The sequence below is a fragment of the Hemitrygon akajei genome, chromosome 5, assembly GCF_048418815.1.
Source record: "Hemitrygon akajei chromosome 5, sHemAka1.3, whole genome shotgun sequence".
Classification (NCBI taxonomy): Eukaryota; Metazoa; Chordata; class Chondrichthyes; order Myliobatiformes; family Dasyatidae; genus Hemitrygon; species Hemitrygon akajei.
Genome location: NC_133128.1, coordinates 68,337,414 through 68,351,794, shown reverse-complemented (window position 1 = coordinate 68,351,794; position 14,381 = coordinate 68,337,414). Strand labels below are relative to the sequence as shown.

At 39.2% G+C, this 14,381-nt stretch overlaps 1 protein-coding gene across 1 annotated transcript in view; it reads left to right on the top strand.

Annotated features, from left to right (window-relative positions):
* LOC140727211 (cilia- and flagella-associated protein 47-like) overlaps positions 1 to 14,381 on the top strand; it is a 596,979-nt gene that overhangs the window by 308,271 nt on the left and 274,327 nt on the right. Inside the window, exons 40-42 of the mRNA XM_073044476.1 lie at positions 1,446 to 1,591; positions 7,335 to 7,443; positions 10,324 to 10,553. Of these exons, the coding sequence (XP_072900577.1) occupies positions 1,446 to 1,591; positions 7,335 to 7,443; positions 10,324 to 10,553 (485 nt within the window). The remainder of the gene's footprint in view (positions 1 to 1,445; positions 1,592 to 7,334; positions 7,444 to 10,323; positions 10,554 to 14,381) is intronic.

Here is a 14,381-nt window from a genome sequence, read left to right as displayed (position 1 = left end):
TGAACAGAGCCTACTCCCGTTTAGATAAGCAGGGCAGCACCATGAGGATCATGTTTTTTGTGATTTTTCAAGTGCCTTCACTAATATGCTGCTCTCATTGCCAGGGTAAAGCTCTGTTCAACACAGGTTGGCACTTCCTTTGTATTCTAGACTACCTGGCTGGCAGATCACAGTTCATGTGGCTTCAGAACTGTGTGTCAGATATGGATATAAGCAGCACCACGGCCCCACAGGGGACTGTATTGACTCCTTTCCTGTTTACCTTGTATACCCTAGACTTTAGGTACAACACTGGGTCATGTCATCTGCAGAAATTTTCTGATGCCTCAGAAATAGTTGGGTGTATAAAGGGAGGATGGGAGGATGAATACAGGGCCCTGGTGGAGGATGTGGTCCAATGGTGCAAGTTGTATCATCTGCAGCTCAACTTTGGTAAGACAAAGGAGATGGTGATGGACTTTAGGAAGACTAAGTGTGCATTGCTCCCTGTTACTATTGATGGTGAGGATGTGGATGTGGCGAGGACCTTCAAGTACCTGGGGATGCATCTGGATGACAGACAAATGGAGCACCAACACAGAAGCTGTGTACAAGAAGGGCCAGAGTCACCTTTACTTACTGAGGAAACTGAGGTCTTTTAGAGTATGCAGGCCTCTCCTTCACATGTTCTACCAGTCTGTTGTCACCCGTACTAACTTCTATGCAGTGGTGGGCTGGGTCAACGGCATAAACATGGGTGATGCCAACAGCATCAATAAACTGATTAGAAAGGGTGGCTCTGATATAGGAGACAAACTGGACACGCTGGAGGCTGTGGTAGAACAAAGGACCCTATGGAAAATCCTGGCAATTCAGGACAATGTTTCTCAACCTCTGCAAGCCACCTTGGCTGAACAGAGGGGCACTTGTAGTAATAGAGTAAGACAGCTGCACTGCTCCAAAAAGCGCTATATGAGGTCATTCTCACCCTCGGTCATTAAGCTCTATAATGAGTCAACCTATAGCCAAGGAAGTGAGGGCCCCCTCCTGCTAGACTGTTTGAGGTAACTTATATTTTATTCTTTCTTGTTACTCTTCTAATATTTATATATCTGTGCACTGTAATGCTACTGGACTCTGCAATTTTCTTTGAGATCAATAAAGTATCTATCTATCTTTTATTGTAACATTGTAATTTTATGCTTCAGACTGTACTACCACCACTAAACAACAAATTTCATGACATATATCAATGATAAGCCTGTTTCAGTGCTGCTGGGCTCTGTGACTCTAATAATTAATCTGATTCTGATTTATTTTTAAACTGTGAGATTTAGTACATTAAATTCTTGTAACATATTATATAAATATGACATTTAAACAAGAGAGTTCTAAATATCTCATCCTTCTTAAATTCTGTCTTGCTTAATTGCAATGATTGTTTCTAATTATCTTTTTGCTTACAGCTTTACTGGATAATTGGGTGCCAGAGTTCTTCACTAAAGTGGAATCATTGCAATTGGAAGCATGTGGTTCCTCCAGTATGGAAGTTATTTATCTTCCCTTTCACACAGGGAAATCCCACTGTACTATTTACTTTGTCAATGAGCAGGTATATTTAAATGATTTTTAAATTAATTTCTTAATAACTGAGTTTTTAATTAAAATAGTTTATTTTGATTTATTTAATTTGAAAATTGGAAGATGATGTAATTGGAGCTATTCATAGTAGTTTTATCAACTATGTTTTGACATGAAAGTGGGTTGTTGAGGCAGTTCGTCACTCTTCTGACCTCAAGGAATCCAGGCATTGGCCCAGTATTGGGTACCATCTCCACTCATTACAATGGTAGAATATAGCTGCAAAAGACCAAGTCTTAATTGTTCTGATGTTTTCACAAGTTCTTAGTTAATTTAACTAACAAACTCACAGCAAATTATGCATTCTTTTGGGATGTCTCTTACCTTCACCACCTCTCTTTCTTGAAGAAACCTTTTTAAATTTTTCAGATGTTTATAATTGCTTTAATTCCTTTTCATGGTTCTTTGCAGCCATTTGTATTTTCTTTTTGTAAACAGTCATCTTTTACATACAGCTTGATTTTACTTCCATCAGTTGCCTTAGCTTGTTTCTTTAAATTTTACTTTAGCTTCTTGGCTAATGCTGGGAACTCCAGCTTGGCCTGCAACAGTTGTTACTCTTGCGGGAAAATATTAAGACTATTGGAGTGGAATATTTCCCATTCCTTGTGCATTGTTTCATTTACCACAATTTTCTTCCAAATCTAATAAATGCAAACAATTAAAACACGTTGTATTAATGTTTATTGAAATATAGGAAAACAGCAAGGTGGGAATATGAAGATGTACTGATCAAAATGGCAAGGACTTATTTAAGTAACCAGTTGCAGACAGTTATTGACAATTACTCCTGCTGACAGCCAGACTGGTGATAGGAACCATAGACATAGTACCCTTTAATCATTAAAGGCAGTACAAATCAGCTCATGGTTGAGGCTGGGATATGGGAAGGAGATAAAGAACACCGAATATAGAATTGTTTTGACATGACAGAGAAGATTGAATCACTGTCGGCTCCAAGTAGAGCAATCTTGTTTTCCCAATTTTCCTGCTCTTTGCTCAGTCTTTCAATTTATTTTCTTTCATATGCAATTACTATTTTTTTTATTCAATGACAACTGTGGTGAATGTCAAATATATTAGGCCTATGGAACTGTGCTAATGGGTATGAAGTAGGGTGGTTAGAACTGGAGGGAAATGTGGTGGCAGTATCGGTGAAAACATGCTGACCTTCAGCACTTATTTTGTACTGTAGACATTCTTATACTGACAGCATGCCAGTAATCTAACCATGTGAAGCTCTCCCTACTTAGGTTCTGAAATTAAGTTGCGACACAGAAAATTATTTAATTAATTTTTCCAGCTTAAATATCAAATAATTGATAAGATCAACAAATGACGTCTTCCAATGATGTCATCGTCGAGAATGGCAGCTTAAGTCACTAGCTCCTCTGTAAAAATGCGTATTAACCCAACAAATATAGTATTTTTCAAAAAGTATTTGACCGAAAAGAGGGGCAAGAATGGGGAAAAGGAATGAAAATAAAAAAAGCAACACTGCGGAGCCTGTGGCTGATAGGAGTGCAGCGAGTGGCTCTCCTACCCAACCGCGTGCTAGCAAAGCGGACGCCGGGCCTCATTCAGGCGAAGCGGCGGATATGATCGAAATCCTGAAAGAGATAAGGGCGTTCCGGAAAGAAATAGAGCAGCAGCTGCGTGATATTAAGTCAGAGCTCACCAGTGTTAATCAAAAAATAGCGGTGGCAGAGACTTGAATTGAGAAGGTGGAAGATCGCATTCAAAACGTGGATACTGAGTAAGACAATAAAAATATTAAATCACCAAGAAGGTAAACTGCTTGACCTGGAGATACATAGATAAAACCCAGTTACTTTCATATTACTATAGCCCACCAAGAGAAATTGAAAATCAATACCCCTGGGCATGGCACACAGAGTCTTTCAAATATTTGGGCATTATTATGCCAAAAGATTTGGCAAAATTATCAGAATGTAATTATCAGCCTTTATATAAAAAAATTAAGGAAGATGTGGCAAGATGGAACCTGATTCCTTTTTTCAGTCTCAGTTCAAGGATTGAATCTATTAAAATGAATATAATGTCCAGACTGTTATATCTCTTTCAGACCCTACCGATAGAGATTAATCAAAATCAATTCAATGAATGGAACAAGATGCTATCAAGGTATATTTGGCAGGGTAAAAGGCCTAGAGTTTGTCTCAAAACTTTGCAATTAGCAAAGGAAAAGGGGGGGATGGGGCCTACCTTCTCTTAGAGATTATTATTTTGCAGCACAGTTGAGAGCTGTGATATGTTGGTGCAACCCATCATATGACACTCAATGGAAAAACATTGAGGAGCGGGTACTTCCCATCCCCATATAAGCAATTTTGGCTGATAGCAACCTGCAAAGGTACATAAATACTATTGATAACCCATGGGTGAAATTGACTCTTAAAATATGGAAAACTACTATAAAAGAATATAATCTAGAGGGAGATATTGCAATTCTTAAATGGTGTGCATATGACTTGGATTTTACACCAAATAAATTGGATGCTAGATTTAAGGACTGGACAGCTAAAGGAATAACAGTTCTTTGCAACATAATGAAAGAAGGAACACTGTTCAGTTTTGAAATGCTTAAAGAAAAACACTTATTAGAAAAACAAGGTTTTTATCGGTATTTACAGATGCGACAATATGTTAATAAGATGCTTAAAAATGTAACCGAGGCAAGTATATGCTTGATAGAGCTTTTAGAAAAGCATATAATTCAGATAATGGTAGTAGAATCATTTCAAACATGTATAAGGGGTTGTCAAATCTTAAAACACATTCGACTTCATACATTAAAACAAAATGGGAGAAGGAAGGAGGGATAATTATATCTGAGGAAGAATGGACAACAATATGGAGATATCAATGGAAGTGTACCAGTTCACAGAAATGGAGGGAGTTTGGATGGAAAAACTTGATAAGATATTTTATTACACCCTCTCAGAAATCCCATTATGATAGTAACCTCCCTGTTTGCTGGAGAAATTGTGGAAATCAAAATGCAAATCATCATCATATTTTTTGGGACTGCCCTGTTATCAAAAACTATTGGGGTATACACAATGCCCTACAAGACATCTTTAAGTGTGAAATACCCTTAGAGAGTAAGACCATATATTTTGGATATATACCTCAAGAATGGTTGAAGAGAGATAAATATTTAATGAATATACTGTTGGTGGCTGGTAAAAAGACTCTTACTATGAAATGGTTATCACAGGAGAGCCCAACTTTAAATACATGGATGGAAATTACAATGGACATTTACAAAATGGAGAAGATAACAGCATCTGTTAATCATAAGCTGGAACAATTTGATTCATACTGGGAAAAATGGTTTAACTACATAATGCCTCATAGGCCTGATTTTATTCTCACAAATCAATGAATCTGTTGTTAAAAAAAATCACTCCCTACTTGTACATAGTTCTTTCCTTTTGCTTGTTTTTTCTTTCCACTCTTTTCTATCAGTGTATACCTCAGATAAATACTTCATGGAGATTTGTGATATATATGATTATATGATATATATGAACAATGTCTGAAATACATCTTATGGAAATGTTTGTTTGATGATGAACTTCAATAAAAAAATTACAAAAAATATCAACAAATGACAAGTGATATTTAATTTCAAAAAAATTTGAGAATAGAAAATATAAATTAGAATTGTCAAGTATATTCCCTGTTGTTAGACTGCTTTATCTTAAAACAAGAATAAGAAATAAATTAAGGATTGTTTAATGCCATTTCCAGTACACAAGTGTAAAGGAGAACAAAATAATTGTTTCTCTGAATCCAATGCAGCATATAAAAACTCGCTAAAATAAAGAACGTAACAATAAAAAAAATCTATAACTACATAAGATAGCTTATATACATTGGTATGTATATAAGGTGACTAACAGGAAATGATAAAGTAGTGGTGGTGGATTAGTGGGTTGAGGTATTATTTAAGGCTGATTTATACTTGTGTATCGCATCTACGCCATAGGTAACGCATACCCTACACTGTAGGGTGACGGGCACCTCTCCAGAAAAGTTACTCATGCATTGCGGTGACGCAGACTTCAAGAACTGTGATTGGTCCACTTGGTAGCATTGCATCTCCTCCTATGCATTAACGGTTGTTTCTTCTCCACCATGTCTATAGGCTGTGTGTATACCGATGCGAAATAGATGAACAAAATTGTCAAATCTACCTGCCAACATGCGAAAATGTTTGAAATACATTTCCTCGTCCATGTCTCTCATGAAGAAACTCAATACAGTGGCATAGAAACCCCACCACCAACTAGCGTTTTGGCGCAGACCAATGCATGCTTGCTATGGCATAGAGCCTACGCAGAAGTGAAAATCAGGGCTACGGCGTAGGCTGTGGCGTAGCCCATACGCAAAAGTATAAATCAGCCTTTAGCCTTACTGCATGGGGAAAGTAACTGTTTTTGAGTCTGGTGGCCCTGACATGGATGCTACAAAGCCTCTTCCCTAATGGAAGTGGGACAAAAAGTCTTATCAGCAGGAGGGGCTGGATGCTTCATGACATTCTTGGCCTTATTTCAGGCACCTTTCTGTTGACATGTTCTTAATTGCTGGTAGGCTGGTGCCAGTGATGCTTTGGGTAATTTTGACTATCTGGTGAAACGTTTTCCTATGTGCCACAGTACAGTTTCCATACCGTATTGTGATGCAGCATGTTAGGATCCTTTCTACTGTGTATCTGTAGAAGGTCATAAGTATTGATGTGCATAACATTTTAATAGCAATCCAGTTTCCACAAATACTTTTGAAGGCAATCCCTTGGTGAGAAAATTTACATATCAGGATTCTACAATCAGCAATGAAAAGAAGTTAACCATTCCAGCAATTACGGTTTCCCTAGCAAAGATTGTGAAATACTGGCATCAAGGGTTAGACCGAAGTTGTACCAGTTAGTAGGTTAATTGGACATTGTAAATTGTCCTCTGATTAGGCTAGGGTTAAATATAGGTAGGTTACTGGATGGTACAGCTTGATGGACCAGAAAATCATAATTATACCAGTGATTATAGATAATATAATCATTTATGGACAGGAACATTTCAACAAGCTTCATGCTCCTTGCATAACCATTCTTCATATGTGAAAATCCAACAGCATGTTAATCTGGGATGCAACCATCCAGCAGCATGTCAATCTAGATTGCAAAACGGAGGATCTGATTTTTACTTGTAAGACTATTTGAATGGAATGTCAACCCTGTTCTTTCTCACTTGTTGGGAGCAAAATGGCTCCAGAAAGTCTCTGGCATCTTCAATTCTCTCTAGCATCTTCATATAATGTCTCGATTTCTTCAATTCATTACAGATTCCTTGTTTAATATTTCAACTGAGCATTGGAATTCTGACAATACAATACTGCATTGAAGATTCAGTATAATTTCAGCTAAGTCTCCGGTGTTTTGTTTTGTGAAAGCTGCTACATATTTGCATTATTTAATGGCGTATAAAGAAAATGGCTCTCATGCTTCAGGGTGGTTTCTCAGTGCCTTCTCCACTTTACACTTGCCATTTCTAATAAAAGGTTGCACTCAAATCATAGATCTTTTTTATATTTATTATACATTTCTAGAAATATAATTTGTTATTTGATTTTTTTTTCACCCAGCAGCTTTTATCAATGATGCATAGTATTCTGATTTTTTTTTTATATAGGTTGGTGAATTTGTGTACTGTCTCGAAGGAATCGGTGGTATACCATTACCCTCCACAGGACTAGAAGTGTTTAGTTCTAGTGCAATACGGAATTATTGCATTTCTTCAGGTGCTGTTAATCTTAATACATTTTTGTAACTATTCAGTTGAACAGAGAAAATAATTTCTGTCTAATTATGATATGAAAACAAGGACAGAAATTCACATGGGCTATGAAATCAACCTGACAATACAAAGAGAAAAGGAAAACTGTAAAACAGACTACTGATTTATTACTGTCTGCTTTGTTCTCCTATCCAGAATTAGTTTTAGACCCCGTAGTGCCATCCTTATTACATAAAATGTGAATCATTTAACTTCAGGGATTTCTATTATAGTTATAGTGACTAAACATAAATTTTTATTCTGTGAGATAGAGTGGTTGTAGTTATGATTTATACAAGTGCAAGAACAAGTTGCATATTAAAATTAAAAATCACTTGCCAGATGTTTTTAATATAATTATCCAGAAAAATTGCATTGCTTAATTTGTTTTGGAATGAAAACAGGTTATGTCCTAAAGCAGCTCATGGAGACAATTATCATTGAGCTTGCTGGCCAAAAGAAATCTAAATGCATGAAATACTTAATTATCCTGTCTTGCTTGCAGCCATTGAGATGAATAGTTATCTGTATTTACTTCATCCTTGGCAATGAGTTAACTGTATGTCTTTACACTGCAGTACAGGTCAATAAATAAGAACTTTCCAGCTTTCCTCTAGTTATGCTCTACAAATCTTGTCATAAATATGCCAATGAAGAAAATGACTTTGTTACATAGTGAGGAATTTCCTTCCTATTGCAGCTTTCAAAATTTTCTTCACAAATGCACAGTAAATTAATTTTCATTTTTTTTCTAAATTATTATCATTTTAACCTCTACAACACAGAATAATTAATAATTAATATTCTCAAATGTTAGCAAACTCTAATGGAGTTATTTTGTCTTTATTTAAAGGGGAAAGATATTTCGAAGTACATTTATTATCAAAGTATATATACAGTATACAACCCTGAGATTCATCCTCCCGCAGGCATCCATGAAACAAAGCAAAACCATGGAAACCATTTAAACAAAACTTCAAATATCAAATGTGATGTATCAATGACTGCAGACCTCAGCCACACATCCAGTTCTATGCCAAAGTTCCTCGATCAAATCGCACAAATAACAAAAAAAAATACATGTACCCAGAAACACATGGAACATGTACTGCAGAGTCCTCCAAAAATGAGTTTACAACCACGGAGAACATTTAGTGCTGGGGACATTAAACATCAAACCATACAGTTCCCCCAAAACAGAGTCCCACAGGCAGGCAAATGCAGTCAAATGCAGGCAGATGGTGCTGAACACCATCTCATCATCTGCTCTTGTCCTCATCGATTTCAATCTTGCTCAACACTTTAATCAGCTGACCGTGGATTCAAGTTGCACCATTAGGAGACAATGGCTGAACACTCATTGAATTCCCTAGGAGATAGCAAAAGCACTAGATCGCTTAGTCAGCCCAAAATTATCTGTTCTAAGGCTCCTGCTCTTTGTGATTTTTTTAAATAAACGATTTGGATGAGGAAGTGGAAGGGTGGGTTAGTAAATTTGCAGATGACACAAAGGTTGATGATGTTGTGGATAGTAGAAGGTTGTTGAAGGTTGCAATGGGACATTGATAAGGTGCAGAGCAGGGTTGAGAAGTAGCAGATGAAGTTCAACCTGGAAAAATGTGAAGTGATTCTCTTTGGAAAGTTGAACTTGAAGACAGAATACAGAGTTAATGGCAGGAATTTTGGTAGTGTGCAGGAACAAATATCTTGGAATCCACATCCATAGATCTCACAAAATTGCTGCACAATTATGTAGGGCTGTTAAGAAGGTATATGGCCTTCAGTATTCTAGTGATTGAATTGTGAAGTAATGTTGCAGCTTGATAAAACCCTAGAAAACCCTGGTTAGAACAGCCTTGAAATATTGTGTTCAGTTCTGGTCGTCTCATTATTGGAAGGATGTGGTAGCTTTAGAGAGGGTACAGAAGAGATTTACCAGGATGTTGCCTGGATTAGAGAGCACATCTTATGAGGATTGGTTGAGTGAGGTAAGGCTTTTCTCTTTGGAGTGAAGGAGGATGACAGGTGATCTGAAAGAGGTGTACAAGATGTTAAGAGGCATAGATTAAGTGGACAGAAAGACCTTTTCCCAGAGTAGAAATGTCTAATAAAAGAGAGCATAATTTTAAGGTGACTGGAGGAAAGTAAAGGAGTAAGTTTTTTACATAGAGTGGTGGGTGTGTGAAACATGTGCCAAGGGTGTGATAGAAGCAGATAGATTCATAGAGGTGTACAAAGTTATGAGGGGTATAGATAGGATAAATGCAAGCAGGCTTTCTCCACTGGGTTGGTTAAGACTAGAATTAGAGGTCATGGGTTAAGGATGAAAAGTGAAACGTTTCCAGGAACATGAAGGTGTGGTGAGAATGTGAAGTGAGTTGCCAGTGGAAATAGTGGATGCGGGTTCTATTTCAACATTAAAGCAAAATTTGGATAGGTACATGGAACGGATGGTTGCGGAGGGCTATGGTCCAAGTATAAGTCGATGGAACCAGGCAGAATAATATTTCAGCAAGGAATAGATGGGCTGATGGGGCTGCTTCTGTGCTGTAATGTTCTATGACTCTATATTCATACTTTGATAATATATTTACTTTAAATATTGAACTTTGATGTTTTTGTTCCCCTTGGTCTCTCTGGTTTTCGCTAGGTCAGTTGACATTTACTGTCCTGGTTTACCTTACTAAAATATATTATTTTGCATTTCTCTGCATTATATTCCATCTGCTATTTCTTTGCACACTTTCCCAATTGATTTATAATTTCAGGTTATCTCTTTTTCAATGGTTTCTTAACTCCTATTGTTGTGATACTCATACAGTGTATGTAATGTTTTTTGTTGCAGGCGAGAAGAATGCAGCACAAGTTACTCTATACTATAAATGTAATAACGCCTGCACCTTTGATCAATTACTAAAAATTCCATTGATAAATGAAGCCAGGGAAAAAGCTCTAGCAATTGTAGGACAACAGCGGATGTCAGAAATAGAACACAAGCGCAGAAAGATTGCCGGCACATTGGAAAGCAGCACTGTCCGAGCTTCAGTTGCATTTGCTGGCCTCAACCATACTGAGGTAGGAAGGTTTTCTCATGTTATGTTAAATGAATGTGTAATTTCAACAGCACACTGATGACAGGTAGAATCAAAGGAATGTATACATTTTTTTGGAGGGTGGAATAGTTGACAATGTATAAAATGGCAATTAGGGAAGTTGAGCCAATTAGAGCACTCAAGGATTAAGGGGAAGTAGGTGATCAGGGAGTGTAAATTGATCCAACAGAATGGGGTCTAAGATAACCTGTGGCAATTGGGTTTATCTGGAGAAGTTCATGATGTGAGATTGGTGGCTGGGCAGGGTGAGCCAAAGGAGAAGAGGTGATTAATTGTATTTATTTGAGTTCCACCCTGGAGTTATGTGGTGTTGTGGTAGCACAATGTAATAGGAGGTGCAGTCTTTTAAGTAATAAACAATGACTACACCTGTCTGTTTAGATCAGGGGTTCCTAACCAATTTTCTGCCATGGAGCCCTACCATTAACTGAGGGTCTGTAGATCTCAGGTTAGCAACCCCTGGTTTTGAAGAATGGAAAAGACACAAGGAATTCTTTAAAGCAAATCAGGAGGAAACTTCTCAACCAATAAACAAAAAAATTCATTCATCATACATTTAATTTTAAAGTTTTGAAGTTCCTAGTGCAAGCAAGCTTCCCCTTTTTTGTCCAAACCAAAACAAATTTGTGGCATTTCTTTATAAGCTAAGTTGATTAATTATTTTTAATCATTTCTCATAAGGCAACCCCCTATTCCAATGAGCAATTAACTGAACCTTTTATGATGGCTTCCAAAGCAAACCAGAGGAAGAACACAAAAGCTGTTCTCCAGCTGCAGTTTCATCAAAAGCTTGTAAAATTTCAATAGAACTCCTGCCTTTCAGACTCTGATTTTCTTGTGATGAAGGTCAATGTTTGATCCAACATGCGTGATCTACAAGGAAAATCAGGATTATATTACTATGTTATCTATTCCATTGTTCTCATAATTTCTGACAATGTTGAAGTAAGTAATTTGGCCTGCCGAGTCTGTGTTATTGTCAGAGCATCTCCATCAATGTTGTTCCCCCACTTAAGTCAAAGAATCATTCTATTTGGAAGCAGACCTTTTGACCCAACCGGTCCCTGTTGACTAAGATGCTGACGTATTTAATCCAATCTGCCCACATTTGGTATATATCCCTCCAATCCTTCCTATCCATATAACTGTTAAAACTACATTTTAAATACTGTTAATGCACCTGCCTCAACCACTTTTTCCAGTAGCTCGTTCCATATCTGCTCTATCATCTGCATGAATAAGTTTCCCCTCAGGTCTCTTTATAATCTCTTTCCTCTCATTTTAAACTTGTGATATCTAGTTTTTGGTTCCCCAATGCTGAAAAAAAGATCATGTACATACACCCTATCATGCTTCTCATGATTTTATACACCTCTATAAGATCACCTCACATTCTCCTACACTCCAATAAATAAAATCCCTGCATGCTCAACCTCTCATTATTTCCTTGAGTTATGGCAACATCCTCATAAACATTTGCCATACTCTTCCCAGCTTATTGAAATCTTCCCTACAGCAGGGTGACCAAAATTGAACACAGTATTTCCGCATGTGGTGTTATTAAAGTCAGGAATCATTGCAATATAACATCCCAACTGTATATACTTAGTGGCCTGACTTATGAATGCTAGTGTGCCAACAGCCTCCGTCACTACCCTGTCTACCAGTGATGCCACTTTTGGAGAACCATATCCTCGTAATCCCAAGACCCTCTGTTCTACATGAGGAAATCTGCAGATGCTGGAAATTCAAACAACACACACAAAATGCTGGTGGAGCACAGCAGCCCAGGCAGCATCTATAAGGAGAAGCACTGTCAGGTTTCGGGCCAAGACCCTTCGTCAGAGCTAACTGAAGGGAAAGATACTAAGAGATTTGAAATTAGTGGGGGGAGGGGGAAATGCAAAATGATAGGAGAAGACCGGAGAGGGTGGGATGAAGCTAAGAGCTGGAAAAATGATTGGCAAAAGTGATACAGAGCTGGAGAAGGGAAAGGATCATGGGACGGGAGGCCTCGGGAGAAAGAAAGGGGGAGGGGGGAGCACCAGAGGGAGATGGAGAACAGGCAGAGTGATGGGCAGAGAGAGAGAGAAAAAAAAACAACTAAATATGTCAGGGATGAGGTAAGAAGGGGAGGAGGGGCATTAACGGAAGTTAGAGAAGTCAATGTTCATGCCATCAGGTTGGAGGCTACCCAGCCAGTGTATAAGGTGTTGTTCCTCCAACCTGAGTGTGGCTTCATCTTGAGGCAATGGATAGACATACCAGAATGGGAATGGGATGTGGAATTAAAATGTGTGGCGACTGAGAGATCCTGCTTTCTCTGGCGGACCGAGCGTAGGTGTTCAGCGAAACGGTCTCCCAGTCTACGTCGGGTCTCACCAATATATAAAAGGCCACACCGGGAGCACCGGACGCAGTATACCACACCAGCCAACTCACAGATGAAGTGTCGCCTCACCTGGAAGGACTGTCTGGGGCCCTGAATGGTGGTGAGGGAGGAAGTGTAAGGGCAGGTGTAGCACTTGTTCCGCTTACAAGGATAAGTGCCAGGAGGGAGATCGGTGGGAAGAGATGGGGGACATGAGTGGACAAGGGAGTCGTGTAGGGAGCGATCCCTGTGGAAAGCAGAAAGGGGGGGAGAGGGAAAGATGTGCTTGGCAGTGGGATCCCGTTGGAGGTGGCGGAAGTTACGGAGAATTATACGTTGGACCTGGAGGCTGGTGGGGTGGTAGGTGAGGACAAGGGGAACCCTATTCTGAGTGGGATGGCGGGCGGATGGGGTGAGGGCAGATGTGCAGGAAATGTGAGAGATGGGTTTGAGAGCAGAGTTGATGGTGGAAGAAGGGAAGCCCCTTTGTTTAAAAAAGGAAGACATCTTCTTCATCTTGGAATGAAAAGCCTCATCCTGAGAGCAGATGCGGCGGAGACGGAGGAATTGTGAGAAGGGGATAGCATTTTTGCAAGAGACAGGGTGGGAAGAGGAATAGTCAGGTAGCTGTGAGAGTTTGTAGGCTTATAGTAGATATCAGTAGATAAGCCATCTCCAGAGATGGAGACAGAAAGATCAAAAGGGGAGGGAGGTCAGAAATAGACCAGGTAAATTTGAGGGCAGGGTGAAAGTTGGAGGCAAAGTTAATGAAGTCAATGAGCTCAGCATGCGTGCAGGAGGCAGCGCCAATGCAGTCGTTGATGTAGCGAAGGAAAAGAGGGGGACGGATACCCATATAGCCTTGGAACATGGACTGTTCCACAAAGCCAACAAAAAGGCAGGCATAACTGGGACCCATGCGGGTGCCCATGGCTACACCCTTGGTTTGGAGGAAGTGAGAGGAGCCAAAGGAGAAATTATTGAGAGTAAGAACTAATTCCGCTTGACGGAAGAGAGTGGTGGTAGAGGGGAATTGGTTAGGTCTGGAATCCAAAAAGAAGCGAAGAGCTTTGAGACCGTCCTGGTGGGGGATGGAGGTATATAGGGACTGGACATCCATGGTGAAAATAAGGCAGTAGGGGCCAGGGAACTTAAAATCATTGAAAAAATTCAATGTGTGAGAAGTGTCACAAACATAGGTGGGAAGAGATTGAACAAGGGGGGATAAAACAGTGTCCAGGTATGCAGAAATGAGTTTGGTGGGGCAGGAGCAAGCTGAGACAATAGGTCTACCTGGACAGGCAGGTTTGTGGATCTTGGGTAGGAGGTAGAAACAGGAAGTGTGGGGTGTGGGAACTATGAGGTTGGTGGCAGTGGATGGGAGATCCCCAGAGCTGATAAGGTTGGTGATGGTATAGG